The following is a 13,108-nucleotide window of genomic DNA, read 5'->3' on the forward strand; positions in this document are numbered from 1 at the left end:
GCCATGGCGTCTTTTCCTTCAGCAAGAAATTTACCCGCATTGCGCTGCACTCAACCTAGTTGAGGTGAATGGGTACCCGGAAGGATTAATTCCTTTAATACATTGAGCGCTGAAAGGCAGCTCGAGCCCAAGCCGGGGTAATAATAATAATAACAATGCGCCTCGGAATAGATTATTTCTAGATATGGCGGTATATGCCTATCTTTATTATTATAATTGTTTAGATTTCAGCTCACATGGTGGGTTTTCTGCAATGTCGTCATCCCTACCCATGCCCAACGTTAATTGTTTGAAATGTCACCATGAGTTTGAAAATGTAACATCCTATTTTATGTAACTCACACATAAGGGTAGAAGTATCAGTGATCATTTGAAACGATTATCAGGCCCGAGATGAGGTAAAATACCATTTTGGGTCAATGAACTTTGGCCATGCTGTGGTATCACCATCAAAAACTAAAGATTCTCTGCTGATAGCCTCTCTCACCTCTGACACCAATGTTTTCTAGTAAGAACACAGCGCACATCAAATTCTAAAGTAGAAACGGCAACTATATCATATGCATTTCTGACTACGTCTTTGAATCACAATGTGTGCTACTGGATCTGTGTTTATGTGGAATTCTAACAAGCTATGCTATGCTCGATCAACACTTTTACTTGCACGCTGTAAGCAATTTTTTATCAAATAATGTACATACACTTGCACGCTGCACTTCACCAGTACGACAATACACCAGACGGTGGACTGTACTGTTTCCAGAAGAAGAAGAAGAACAACCAACATTTTCTAATCTTGCGTTTCAATCAAGAAATTGTGGTACGTTGCACTGCATTCATTTTCAGTTTAAATGAATAATTCCTATCCATTTAATGTTTTTTTAAGTTTTGTATATAATCTTTATCGAATGATTTGCGATAAGAATTCATTTACTCATGTGCTCTTGTTTTGTTTGCTCTGACCACTCTCACCATCGTGTATTCTCAAAGGTATGTTTATTTTGTTTAACAATTTGGTTTAATACACATGCAATTGAGTATTATTTGTTTTAGAATATGTGTCTTATCTATTGATAGCCAAATTGTTTAGGTACATCATTTCCATGGCTCAAACCACTTTTACTTTTTATAAAACATTGTTTTTTACTTGCTTTTCTCGATTTAAGAACGAAAAATTGACTAAATTAATTAAAATGTATGAACGAAGTGAAATATGGAAAGTAAACTAAGATCAGATAGGCTATATCACATCATGACATGACAAGTGAAGACACGTACTCGACTTGTGAACTCACTAGAGTATTTTGTTTCATCGCCTTTTTAATTTTCAACATACAAATCAATATCAATGATAAACGTGAAAGAAACTAGGTGAAAAAAGATCTACCAGGCTGTAATAACAATATCATTTTTTTTTAACTTAATGTTTTTTATGTTATGTATTGAAATAAAAGAAAAAATAAACAAAGATTAATAAAAACTCTACCTCATAAAACATATAATGTAAAAGATGTTTTAATTGCAAAAGAGAACTATCAACACTACGAGTTCTAGGAGACAATGCCGCAGGATACCCGTAGTTGAGCTTTCGTCTTTAATATGGACTTCATCTTGAGCTATGTCTGAACAATAGAAGAGAATATGTCATTATGACAAATAAAGAACATCATAAAATAATGCGCGTCAATCATTTTCAAAATACAGTATCAAGTCAAATAATGCTACAGACAAATACCAAATCTTTCAAGTAAATGAATGAATTAATTAATGAAAGGAAATCAATATAACGGATACAGGGCATACCTGTATTAAAGACATACTACAGAATACACGTGTTCAAACTATTTAGACTGTCTCTCTGTTCTAGAATAGACAGCTTACATCTGTCTTTACAGGTATATCTTCTTTATTAATTCGTTTGTTTTATTGATTAAGTTAGAATTAAGATATTATTTTAGAAAGAAAAAATATGGGGAAGGGATCGCTAATATTATGTTACAGTTTACTTGAATGACGGAATGTTTTTTTTAAGAAATAGTGATGGGTGACAAGTTTAGTTTATGATTGAATGTATGAGCTTATACCAAGGGGCGGCTATCCTTGGGGGCACAGTTCACCACTTTTTGAACCACTAAAAAGTGTCCCTTTGCCCAAGAAAATGCTCCCGAAATTACACTAAACACGTTTATACGTGTTCAGTGTAATTTCGCCTTCTTATAAGTGCCCATTCTCGTTACAGACAAGTTGTTTTTGGAAGTGCCCCCTTGTTAAATGTTTTTCTTACCATTTTAAGTTATTTTTAATAGTGAATACCTATTCTGTAATCTTCACGTCTGATGCCCCATTTGAATATATCCATATTCTTATCCGATAAATGCTCCTTTTCTTTTCTAGTTTATTCGAAATGTTTAGTCAGTTAAGGTAAGGTAATTGCAATCAGCACCGTTTCTTTTTGTTGGGAACCGTAAGGGGTAGGGGCACTTGCCCCTTATATTTTTTTTTAAAAATCCCCTTTTTCAAATAAAATGTGCCCTTTGTGAGGTTACATTAAATCTCCGCATTTTAGTTTCTGAAGTTGATTCTCTCTTATTTGTTATGTATTTCTTGTGAAATATTTCCGTTTTTATCAATTTTCTGTTTTCGTCTCTAAAAAGATACGTATACAGTCCAAAGACAACCTAATGTAATTGGGTGAATACTATTTAACGAGCATATTGAGGGTATTTTGGTATCTTACCTTACAAGACCCACATGAGGCAAAAAGGAGCCCCTCTCCATCTTATATGGTCCTTTGTTTATGTTCTTTTCAAGCGATATAAAGGGTCTTTCGTGAGGAATTTTTCCGAGACGACTGTAACTGTTTCTTCAACAAACAAAAACTTATTTTCCTTTTAATTAAACTACAGAAACAGAGTTGTAATTCGTGCAAGAATAGACCACAAAGGAATAAAATTTTACGACTTAGGATTTCCAAACTTTTCCAAATAATCAGAAACTTTTTCGGAAAAGTTTTGCTGAAATTACATTACCATGCTTCCGGCCGAAAAAGTACTTTGAAGGTGTGTATATCTGTTTGCGCCCAATTACCTTTGATATATAAGTGTCTTTTTTTTTTCTTTTTCTTTTTTTTTTGCCTTGCCCCTCCCCCTCCCCACGAAATTACGCAAAAGTTCCGCTGCCCTTGATCGTACGTGTATAAGGTGTATGTATTCTGTCATTAAGAGTGGCGTATGCCATTTTCAAAAGACGAAATGCCTTTTTCCTTGCCCCCTCCCCCTTTAACTCGCTCAGCCGTCCCTGCTTACCCCATTCGATAAAAACCTAGTAATTTAAATATTCTGTATGGAGTGGACGATTGTGAAATATAAATAAAATGCGATTAAACTGTTCTGGAATTATTTCTTGATTACCTAGAAATGAACTTGCCATGCTTACGGGGAAGTAGTAAAATGAGAATACATTTAGCACACTTTGTCTCATTCAGATGGTTTAGAAAGAGGAAATAGACAGGATGCTCTAGCGGAAATAGATAACGGTATATTGTTTTGTTGAGAAACAGGCCTATGCCTAAACGTGACGAAATTACAGTAATGGGTGTTGGGCACGTAGCGGAGAGGGGTTTGTGTATGTGCGCATCCGTATGGGGGGGGGGTGCTGGGGAGTAGCCATTATTTTTATTTGTCAACTTACTTCATTTGTCTATGGCACACCCATAGGGAATCAATTCAAGATATATTTCACTTGAATTAATATATGTTTCTCTTCCATTAGACCATTTCATTCAAAGGAATTTATATTTCACTTTTGAAAATGTATTCCACTTTTCAAAAAATTCATTCCACTCTATCAAAAAGATGTGTTTCACTTTTTTGCCAAAATGCATTTCACTTTTACACAAAATTATATTTCACTTCTCACAAAAATCTATTTCACTCTACAAAATATTTTACTTCTCCAAAAAAATATATATATATTTTACTTGAAAAAAAAAGTTATTTTTCACTTTGAAATGAAATAGATTTCACTTAAAAACATGTATATATTTCACTTTTCGAAAATACATATTTCACTGTGAAATGAAATATATTTCCCTTAAACAATATATATATATTTCACACAAAAAATACACTGTTCACTTTAAAAGAATATATATATTTCAATATTACATAGGTTACCGCGGAACGGTTTTCAAAGTGGGGAGGGGGTCGAGCCAAAAGTGGGGGGCTGACCATGCAAAAAATCACAATCTTATGGTCATTTTTACGTTATTGTACACAGTTTTGGAAAAAAAAAAGTGGGGGGCTGAAGGCCCCCCCCCCCTCCCCGCTTCTGCGGCCCCTGTATGACATTTGATTTCATCATGTGTTGGGGCTATAATATGTATCAAGACACTTTAAGCGTAAATGCTAAAAATCTGTGTGGGGGTGGGTCTGACTCTGTGTGCTGATAAGGGCTTGAGGATAACACGATTTTTGAGAGTGCATAAAAAGTAGCAATTGCTTTTTATAGGCTTTTGCTTGATTCCGTATGCATAAAAATGAACGAAAAATGCTTTTGCGCGTAAGTTCAAGCAATGGCTGACTGCTAGCATTTTCTTGAGGATTAAGCCGTTGCTAAATAAAAAGCGTATGCATAAAGCGAACATTTCGTTTTAATCATGTTTATGCACGGCCTGAGAGGGAATCCCAAGGTGTACCGCAGCCTACATGTACATGTTTTCTTCCTAATAATTTTAAAATCAGATGCCAAATATTATGAATGTATCAAAAATAAAATAAGTTAGTTTCACACCACGTCTGAGGAAAAGACGTTATAATTATGAAAGAAAAGGCAATTTGCACTGCCACCGTCATTGCGTATATGAGTCCTGCCTTTCCTGTGAGTCGTGCGCTGCAGCGTAACGTTGTTATATGATTCGAACCGCTAGCAATTGCTTTCTGAAGGCAATAAAAGGGTTATGCATACGAAATAAAAAAGCAATTGCTGAAGCGTGAGCTTTCGCTTTGCTTGTGCTTGAAGCAATTGTTTGCCTGTAATTGCTACTTTTTATGCATCTGACCCAATCTATGAACGGAGGGGCGTTGCTCCCCATGTATATCTACTGTTCCACCGGGTCAGATGCATAAAAAGTAGCAATTGCTGGAAAGCAATTGCTTCAAGCACACGCAATAGCTAGCCAAGCAAAATATCATGCTTCGGCAATTTCTTTATTTCATATTGCTTTAAAAGGCTTTGCAGTGCTTGAACCCTTTTCTTGCCTTCAGAAAGCAATTGCTCGCGGTTTGAACAATAGCGACGTCACACTGCAGGGCGCTGGACGGCCAGTGCGAACACGACTCACAGAAAAGGCAGGACTCGAACGCAAAAGGACTAGGCAGCTGTTGAAAAATACCTCTTCTTTTCCTCAGACGTGGTGTCAAACTAACTTTTTTCTTTTGGATAAATTCAAATAGGAAGAAAACATGTACATGCAGGCTACGGTACACCTTGGGCTTCCCTCTCAGGTGCATGAAGATGACTAAAAAACGCAAACGCCCTGATCAAGCAAACGCTCAAGCTGTTCTGACGAAGCTTGAAAAACCCAAGCAAGTCTTTAAACGCACAACCGAAATGTTCGCTTCATGCATACGCTTTTGGAAATGTTTTTGGAAATGTTACCAGTCAGAAAGCGATTGCTTGAACTTACTAGCAGCAACATTGGCTTACTCATTTTTATGCATACGGAATCAAGCAAAAACAATATCTACTTTTGACCCATTGACGAGGTTACTGATTTCGACGAAGCTGACCTTTTAAGGTCACTAGTTAAGAACAAACCCAGGAAACAAGAAAAGGAAGACAGAGAAAGGACGGATGTCTGGGAAATGATACCTGTAATAATTCAACCAAGTCTTATGCACTTTGCAGATTTTATATCATGATTTATTTCTTTATGTCAATGATTCACTAGCTATCTTTAACACAAGTCTTTTTTTTTTAATCTAACTTATCCGTTCATGATGCTCGGTGCAACAAAACTAATCCCATCATGCTCGTATTTTAATATTGATTTGTAACTTATTTCAAGCAAAGTTGAGCTTTTTATATAGGTCATCATTGCAAATATCGCAACATAAACAGATAAATATGCATTTTCATTAATTATTTTTATTATTAAACCAGTTTATGGATTGAACCACCTTATGCCACACCATAATAGCCTATACCAAACCGAACGATAGTATTCCATTGGTCATAACGTACTAGATTTGATCTGTCTATTATTATTATCATTTTATTTCGGCAAAGAAAAGTATATCAAATCGGTACAATTTACTTGATTGAGCACCCGCTGGACTGACAGGGTCAAGTTAAATTACAATACAGACCGTTTGACCCTATTAGTCTGATCTGTTAGCGTCAAAAACACCCTACTTGTTGACACGGTGGACACAAGCATGGTTTTTTTTCTCCAGACCTTTGTTCATGTATAAGAATAAACAAAAATGTATGCTCCATAAAATCTGGCTGCAGGAACAGTGAAAAAATTGGTGAAAATGTCAGAATTTATGAGTTTAAAGTGTAGTCTGATATATAGACTAGTGCCGGTGTAAAACTCAAAAGCAGTGCATTATTTTGCATTCACTTAGTTCTTAAATTCAAACCTCATTTGAACAGATGTTCTGTTTGTCCTGACAACTCAATGCACCAAATATCTAAATGCAGATGCACAAACAAGCTAAAGAGGTGGTGGAGGGGGTTGAATGTTGGTGTGTATGTACATATTTGGTCTTGGGGTAAAGACGGGCAAAAAATCTAAAGCTTTAGGATACTGTCATAAGAAATTCATAAAACAATAAAATACATATAAGAATAATGTTGATTTAAGATATTTTTCTACAATACTTTAACCCCGTTCGGGCCGGAGATCTGAGTGCGAGGAGACCCCTCTTCCAATGTTTTCATGATATGGAGCGAAATTATAGGAGTTCAGTAAAAGTTAAGGTCACCACACACCCAATACGACTGGTCTTCGATTCAGAATTCGGAGACTTTTTCATACCACTCATTGATCCGCATTCAAAATTAAATTGTGCAAGTTTGTTTTATAAATTTATCTTGGGGGATGTGACAGTAGTTCTTATTGTCAATCTAATAATCATTTTTGGTTTCATTTTGTGTAATATTTTATTTTTTCTATTTTTTCCTTTTCATTTATTATTTGTTTTGTATCACATTTTTATTTGTGTGCTTATTGTTTTTTTTTTTACTTTTCTAAATTCATTTATTTCATTCAGTTATTTAAATATCCTTTTGATGGCGGTTACCGTTTGTCAGGGGCTTGCAATGTCAAACAGTGGGGTTTGATTGAATATTTTGTAAAATCTTTATGAACTTGTTCATAAAAAACGAATGGATTATACATTCAACTAAACCAGCTAAATCGATCAAAATTTCGTACTTCAACAGATATAGCAAGATTCAGATATTATTGTCATGAAAATCGGAATAAAAAAACAATAAACTACATCTCGCTATTATCATATGATTTCAATTATAATATAATGCTACTATGATTATTATCTAAATCAACTCCTATATGTTTAATAACAATAATAATAATATTTAAAATTCATATAGTGCATAGTAGTCGAAAGACTCTCTATGCACTTTACAAAATATATTAAAATACTAAATTATACATTAAATGTTACCTAAATTATCCAATAAACCTAAACCTTAAACCTAAAACATTTAATACATATTAGAACAAATTAAATCAATACATAAAAGTTACACAATTAATGAAATGAAAACTTACAATATTTAACAACATGATATATTGAACATTATAAACATTATTTTGAAAATAAGTGAGTTTTAAGCATAGATTTAAATATGGGGAAGGCTGGTGCAGTTCTTATATTCAACGGTACACTGTTAGAAAATTTATCCTTAAAATAAAAGAAGTTCCTGCAGCAGAGTCTCGAGAACACCTGTAATCTTACAGGAAATTGGTATTTGGTGTATGGAACCTTACAAATTTCCTGAAAGAGAACACGCTTTTCCCCTTTTTAAAAATACCTGTTCTGTTAAATTGCAGAAAAATTCATGTTTTATGAATTTACAGAATTTACAGAATCCTGTTATTGCTTTCTGCAAAATCTTCCTTTTTTCTGTAAAATCGGGGGTTTTTTTACAGTGTAGAGAATTCCAGAGTACAGGGGCAGATAGGGAAAGGGCTCTTTTACCATATGTATTTGTATGTTTGGAGGGAACAGTGAGAAGATGTTGTGAGGATAATCGAAGGTTACGTCTTGGTTTGTATGGTTTTATGAGTTCTGATATGTACTGTGGGGAGAGGCAATTCTGGGCTTTATGATTGTGATAATGATAATATTTTGTGATAAATATTGATATATATCCATGTTTTGTCTCTTAATTCACTTCCTGTTTTCTCTCTCTTTATCTTCTTCTCTCCAGGTTACCTTACTACCCACGGGATTCTGTACATGTCGTCGCTACTTTCAGGAATCCCCTGTGTTTTGTAAATTATTGATGCTCACTTCAACTAATTCAGACCTTCTAATTGCTGTATAATAGATTTCTGCGGAAAACTGAAATTCGTACATTTCTGAAGGATATAAACAAATGAGGATGACTTTGGTTTGATAAGAAAAAAAATGAACGATGGAAAAAATGAAAGTGAGCATGATGCTTTTGGCAATTTTTACCGTGATTTCAAACTCATTTCTGCCTGCAACTGCAGTCCCTAACTTTGATGTAGAACCTAGGGATGTTGATGTCGTAGAGGGCGGGCTTGCCACATTCTGGTGTAGTGTAGCTGACCATGGAGATGCCAATCTGTACTGGCGTTATGTTGACGGTGAAGGTTACGTCGGGATTTTATCCGAGAACGAAGACACACAGATCTATGCTCCCCTACACGGTGAATTGACACAGAGGATCTCAATAAAAGGAGACTTTAACCAGGGTGTCTACAACCTCTTTATTAAGAATGTTACCATGTCGGATCAGAAACAATATTTTTGCTCTGCCATCACACAAGATTCTGTTTCTTTTGATTCAAGAAAAGCCAGACTCACCGTTCAACCAAGGACCCGTCCTGAAGATTCCTTACACGCATGTTCGGCTAAAGCAATATCACCTCCAAACATATTCAACGTTGGGTCGTTAGTACGCTTCACATGCGCAACGCCAGCAGGTTCTCCACCGCAAACACTGGCCTGGATTTTCATGGAAAATGGAATACGAACTCTTCTAGTAGCATGTCCAGAGTCCCCATGTATTCATAATCGGTTGATGTCTGTCGATGACATCAATAGAACATTTGTATGTGAGTTGCGTGATTCGATCTTGAATCAGGTTGAATGCACTTATACACCGCTGCAACGTCAGGTCGAAGTTGTAGTAGATCCACCTTTGTTCCAGCACCCACCTGGTATTCGGCAAGGGTTCATCTGTTTACCGGTAAACTATGATCCAAATAATTTATTATTTGAGTGGTATCACAATTCTGAGCTCATACCTAATGGGACAGGTCATTCGTTTTTAAATCTAATGATCAGTCGAGATGACGCTGGCTCCACGTTATCATGTGTAATTTCATCCCTTGAAGGGTCTTTCCGTGGTATGGGACAAGCTAGGATTGAACCTTTTGATCCCAGTGAATTATTTCCTGACGTTGAGGGCTCTTCATCGCCTCCTCTTGACCAATGTACCACGAGACCAACCAAGACACGAATAGTTTCTAGCAAATCTCAAACCGTCGTGAAATACACTACAATATCACCATCGAATGAGGGAGCTCACCTCTCCATTCAGCCTATAGGAGAGATAAGTGATACTTCCCCAACCAATCTCTCAATTCTAGTTGTTGTGTCCGCCATTGCTGGAGCCCTTGTAACTATGCTCCTTTGTGCTATTGGATTGGTCATGATTCTTTTTGTTCGCAAAAGGCGAAAGCATAATATGAATATGCAACATTCTGAGGCCACGCAGATTAATGGTAACCGTGGCCAGTATGAAATGGGCTTCGTTGAAACGAAGAAAATGGAAAGGTGTATAGAAGGAGAACATAACGGAACTGATCCGCAGCGACTATCGACATGCTCGGACACCGTAGGTAATTTGGACCGGTTTTATGTCACACTTGAACCAGATGAAAACGAAGTGGCGAAAGATGTAGATGAGTTTAAGAAAGTGGAAAGGGAAAGTATTGAGGCTGATGAGTTATCAGCATTTGGGCCACCTTGTACGCCTAATGAATACGCAAGACCTCAGTCGAAACCAACGGTGATTTCAGATCAGATTCAAGATGGGATTCAAGGGTTGCCTATGATCCACCAAAGGACTATGTCTGCAAGTGCATATGCAGTGACTGATGTAGTGTCACATGAGGGTCGTTTCATTTTCAAAGGCATGTCTGGTCGTGATGAGGCTCATATGGGTGTTTGTCGTCTCCCGTCAGGAGAACGCTCGGCAACAATGTCTCGAGCACCTACGAGAAATCAAACTGCCCCACCGCTTCCTGCTAGGACACTTCCCCGAACAGTTTCAGTCAATGATCAGACTCCTATTGATGTTGGCCAATCGGACTCTGGGAACACAAAGGAAAACTTGAAGGGCAAATCTAAGAGCAGTTTTGGGAATCGGTGGCCCTGGTCGTTTAAAAACAACAAACATGGTGCAGAAACACCGGAGTGCTCTATCGATTCTGAAATTGCTCTCGAAATACCGGAAGCCAATTCAAGTGAAAACGAAAACCGACGGTTATCTCTTGTAAGTGGCGGCAGTGGGGACTACGCGGAGATTATTAGCGTTGATAAAGATATCGACCAAAACCCAAACAAAAGGCATTCCATAGCTTGTGAGAGATTGGACAGTATTCCAGAGCGTATTGCCACAGGAAATAACTATCAAGATGTCTCAGCATATTCCTCATCGAAAGCTCATATGCAAAACCAACCTAAAATCGGAAAGGATTTAACCACCGAATCAGGGTACGATCGGTTATCCCGACCAAACCAGGTCCAAGAGTCGCCTTTACAACGGTCACGAACCATGCCAATTTACGCTAAAGTGAAGAAATCAAAAAGTCTTGATAACGATGGAAGCAGAAGAGCAACAAAAGAAACTATTCACGAAAATAAAAGCCAAAATAGAAAAGATAAATCAGATCCGAAGCTTCTACGCAGCATGTCAGAGGGTACAGCGCTATATAGCGGTAATCATAAATTGAAAGCGATTGGAGGCTACGATACCGTAGAAATAACAGAGAAACTTGATCATATCTTGGTACAAATGAGAAATGGATTTACCGGAGAAACTGTTGATATACCTGAGGTAGAGAACAAGGAGGCAAATACGAATAAAGGGAGTCATTTTGCTGACATTGTTTAAATAATGTTATATCATTCCACAAAGAAAAATAGGTTAAACTTTGCACCTTTAACACGTTAAAAGGTGCAGACCAGATGGCGCACCTTTAAGGTGCAACTTTGTACCTTTTTGGAAAGGTGCAAATTAGCACCTGTAAGGTGCAGAATATCACCCCATAGGTATTTATTTGCATCAAGAAAAGTATGAATTAAACCTTAAAGGTGCATTGTGACATCTAGTGAGCGTTTCATTAACATTTTCATCCAACATCTGGGGCCCGTTGCAGAAAGAGTTGCAATCGATCGCAACTCTAAAAATCGTGCGCAACTTGATTTTCAAGCAATCAACAGCGCGCATTTGGGACTTGCAATTGATTTTTTGACTTGCGTTTAAACGCAACTCTTTCTGCAACGGACCCTTTCTTTCCCTGGTTTTGATTGGCTGAGAGGCACTGTTACTATGGTAACTATAAGACTGCCATGGATCCTACTTGTAAGTTATTGGGTGATCACAGCCTTGTTAATAATTCATGTGCATAAGCGGATTTTTTTAATTACGATGAACGTTTGAAAATATTGATATTTTACGTTACGTAGCAATTTAAGCCCTTGCGTTGGCGTCACCGAATTATTTGTATATAAATATTATATATACGTGCATGTAATTAGTTTTATCTGGCTTAATCATCATAATCTCGCGACTTTAAGTTTAGTTGGGAGGTAGGGTTCCCATGTACCCTATTGATATATTTTTGTAACTTACATTTTGTTATTCCTCAAGGTGTCAAGTGAATGAATACAAAAATGTAAATTAGAAAAATATATCAATAGGGTGCATGAGAATCCCCGACTATTTTGGGGTTTGTTGTTGTTGTTTTTTCTCCCTATCCCCTTCTCTCTTCCTCTTTCTCTGGCTCTCCTCCTCTCACATAAAATGGCTAATATTAGCTGAAATTCTGGTAGATGTTTACCAATAAGTTTTTGTTTTCCATTATTCTTGGTCGGACACATTCACCAAGACGATCATTATTCTGACCAATCCTTAGGCATGTTAGGGGTGTAGATGTATATGCTTTATTAAGAAGGATGCAAGATTCAAGAAATCTGAGCCATTAGATGAAGCAGTATCAGCACGGAACTGAGAATTAAAGATTTTTAAAAATTCATTCTTTACTCCCTTGACCTTCCCCAAAGAATGAAATAAAGTATAAAATACAAATTCCTTATCACAGAACAAAACTTGAAAATTCTGTAAATGTCTGAAATAAACGTTTTATTTATTTTGATTTGTCACTTTTGTGTCCCATGATCGATCGGACACAAACAACCTAGAAGTAATATAAAGTGTTAAAATGTTCATTGTGCTAACAAAGTTGTTAAAAAAGGACACAATTGAATTTGTATGAAATATATAACGAAAAATAAATTGTGAAAAATGTACAGCACAGTGGTTTTTGTTTGATCTCCTTCTTCTTTGACACAGACTGTGTATTAGACAAGAGATATATTGGAAAGTGTGAATCCTAGAGGCATTTTGGGGTAAAATCGGGGAACAGGTTTATTTCACAATATTCAAATGTGCTGAATCTGATGAGACATGTTCCCGATTTCCGATGTTTTGACCATCTACTTTGCATAAACACAAAGGCTGTCCGCCTGACCATTTAGAATCGCATTTCTGCAATATTATTTTATTATATTAGTTTTCGCAGAGTACATGGAAAATG

At 36.6% G+C, this 13,108-nt stretch overlaps 1 protein-coding gene across 2 annotated transcripts; it reads left to right on the forward strand.

The window, feature by feature from the left end:
* Positions 1-340: 340 nt before the first annotated feature.
* LOC129263072 (uncharacterized) lies at positions 341-12,821 on the forward strand. 2 transcript variants are annotated; one of them, XM_054900999.2, is made up of 2 exons: positions 341-820; positions 8,464-12,821. In XM_054900999.2, exon 2 carries the CDS (start codon positions 8,671-8,673, stop codon positions 11,401-11,403), a length of 2,733 nt encoding a protein of 910 aa, XP_054756974.2. In that variant the 5' UTR covers positions 341-820; positions 8,464-8,670; the 3' UTR covers positions 11,404-12,821. The 2 variants fall into 2 exon arrangements, with proteins under 2 accessions (XP_054756974.2, XP_063956704.1); XM_064100634.1 differs by lacking the exon at positions 341-820 and adding an exon at positions 5,296-5,873.
* The last annotated feature ends 287 nt before the right edge of the window (positions 12,822-13,108 follow it).

This window comes from Lytechinus pictus, chromosome 6 (assembly GCF_037042905.1).
Source record: "Lytechinus pictus isolate F3 Inbred chromosome 6, Lp3.0, whole genome shotgun sequence".
NCBI classification, from domain to species: Eukaryota; Metazoa; Echinodermata; class Echinoidea; order Temnopleuroida; family Toxopneustidae; genus Lytechinus; species Lytechinus pictus.

Coding starts and splice junctions, on each gene's coding strand:
- LOC129263072 (XM_054900999.2), top strand. CDS start 8,671: ATGGAAAAAATGAAAGTGAGCATGATGCTTTTGGCAATTTTTACCGTG.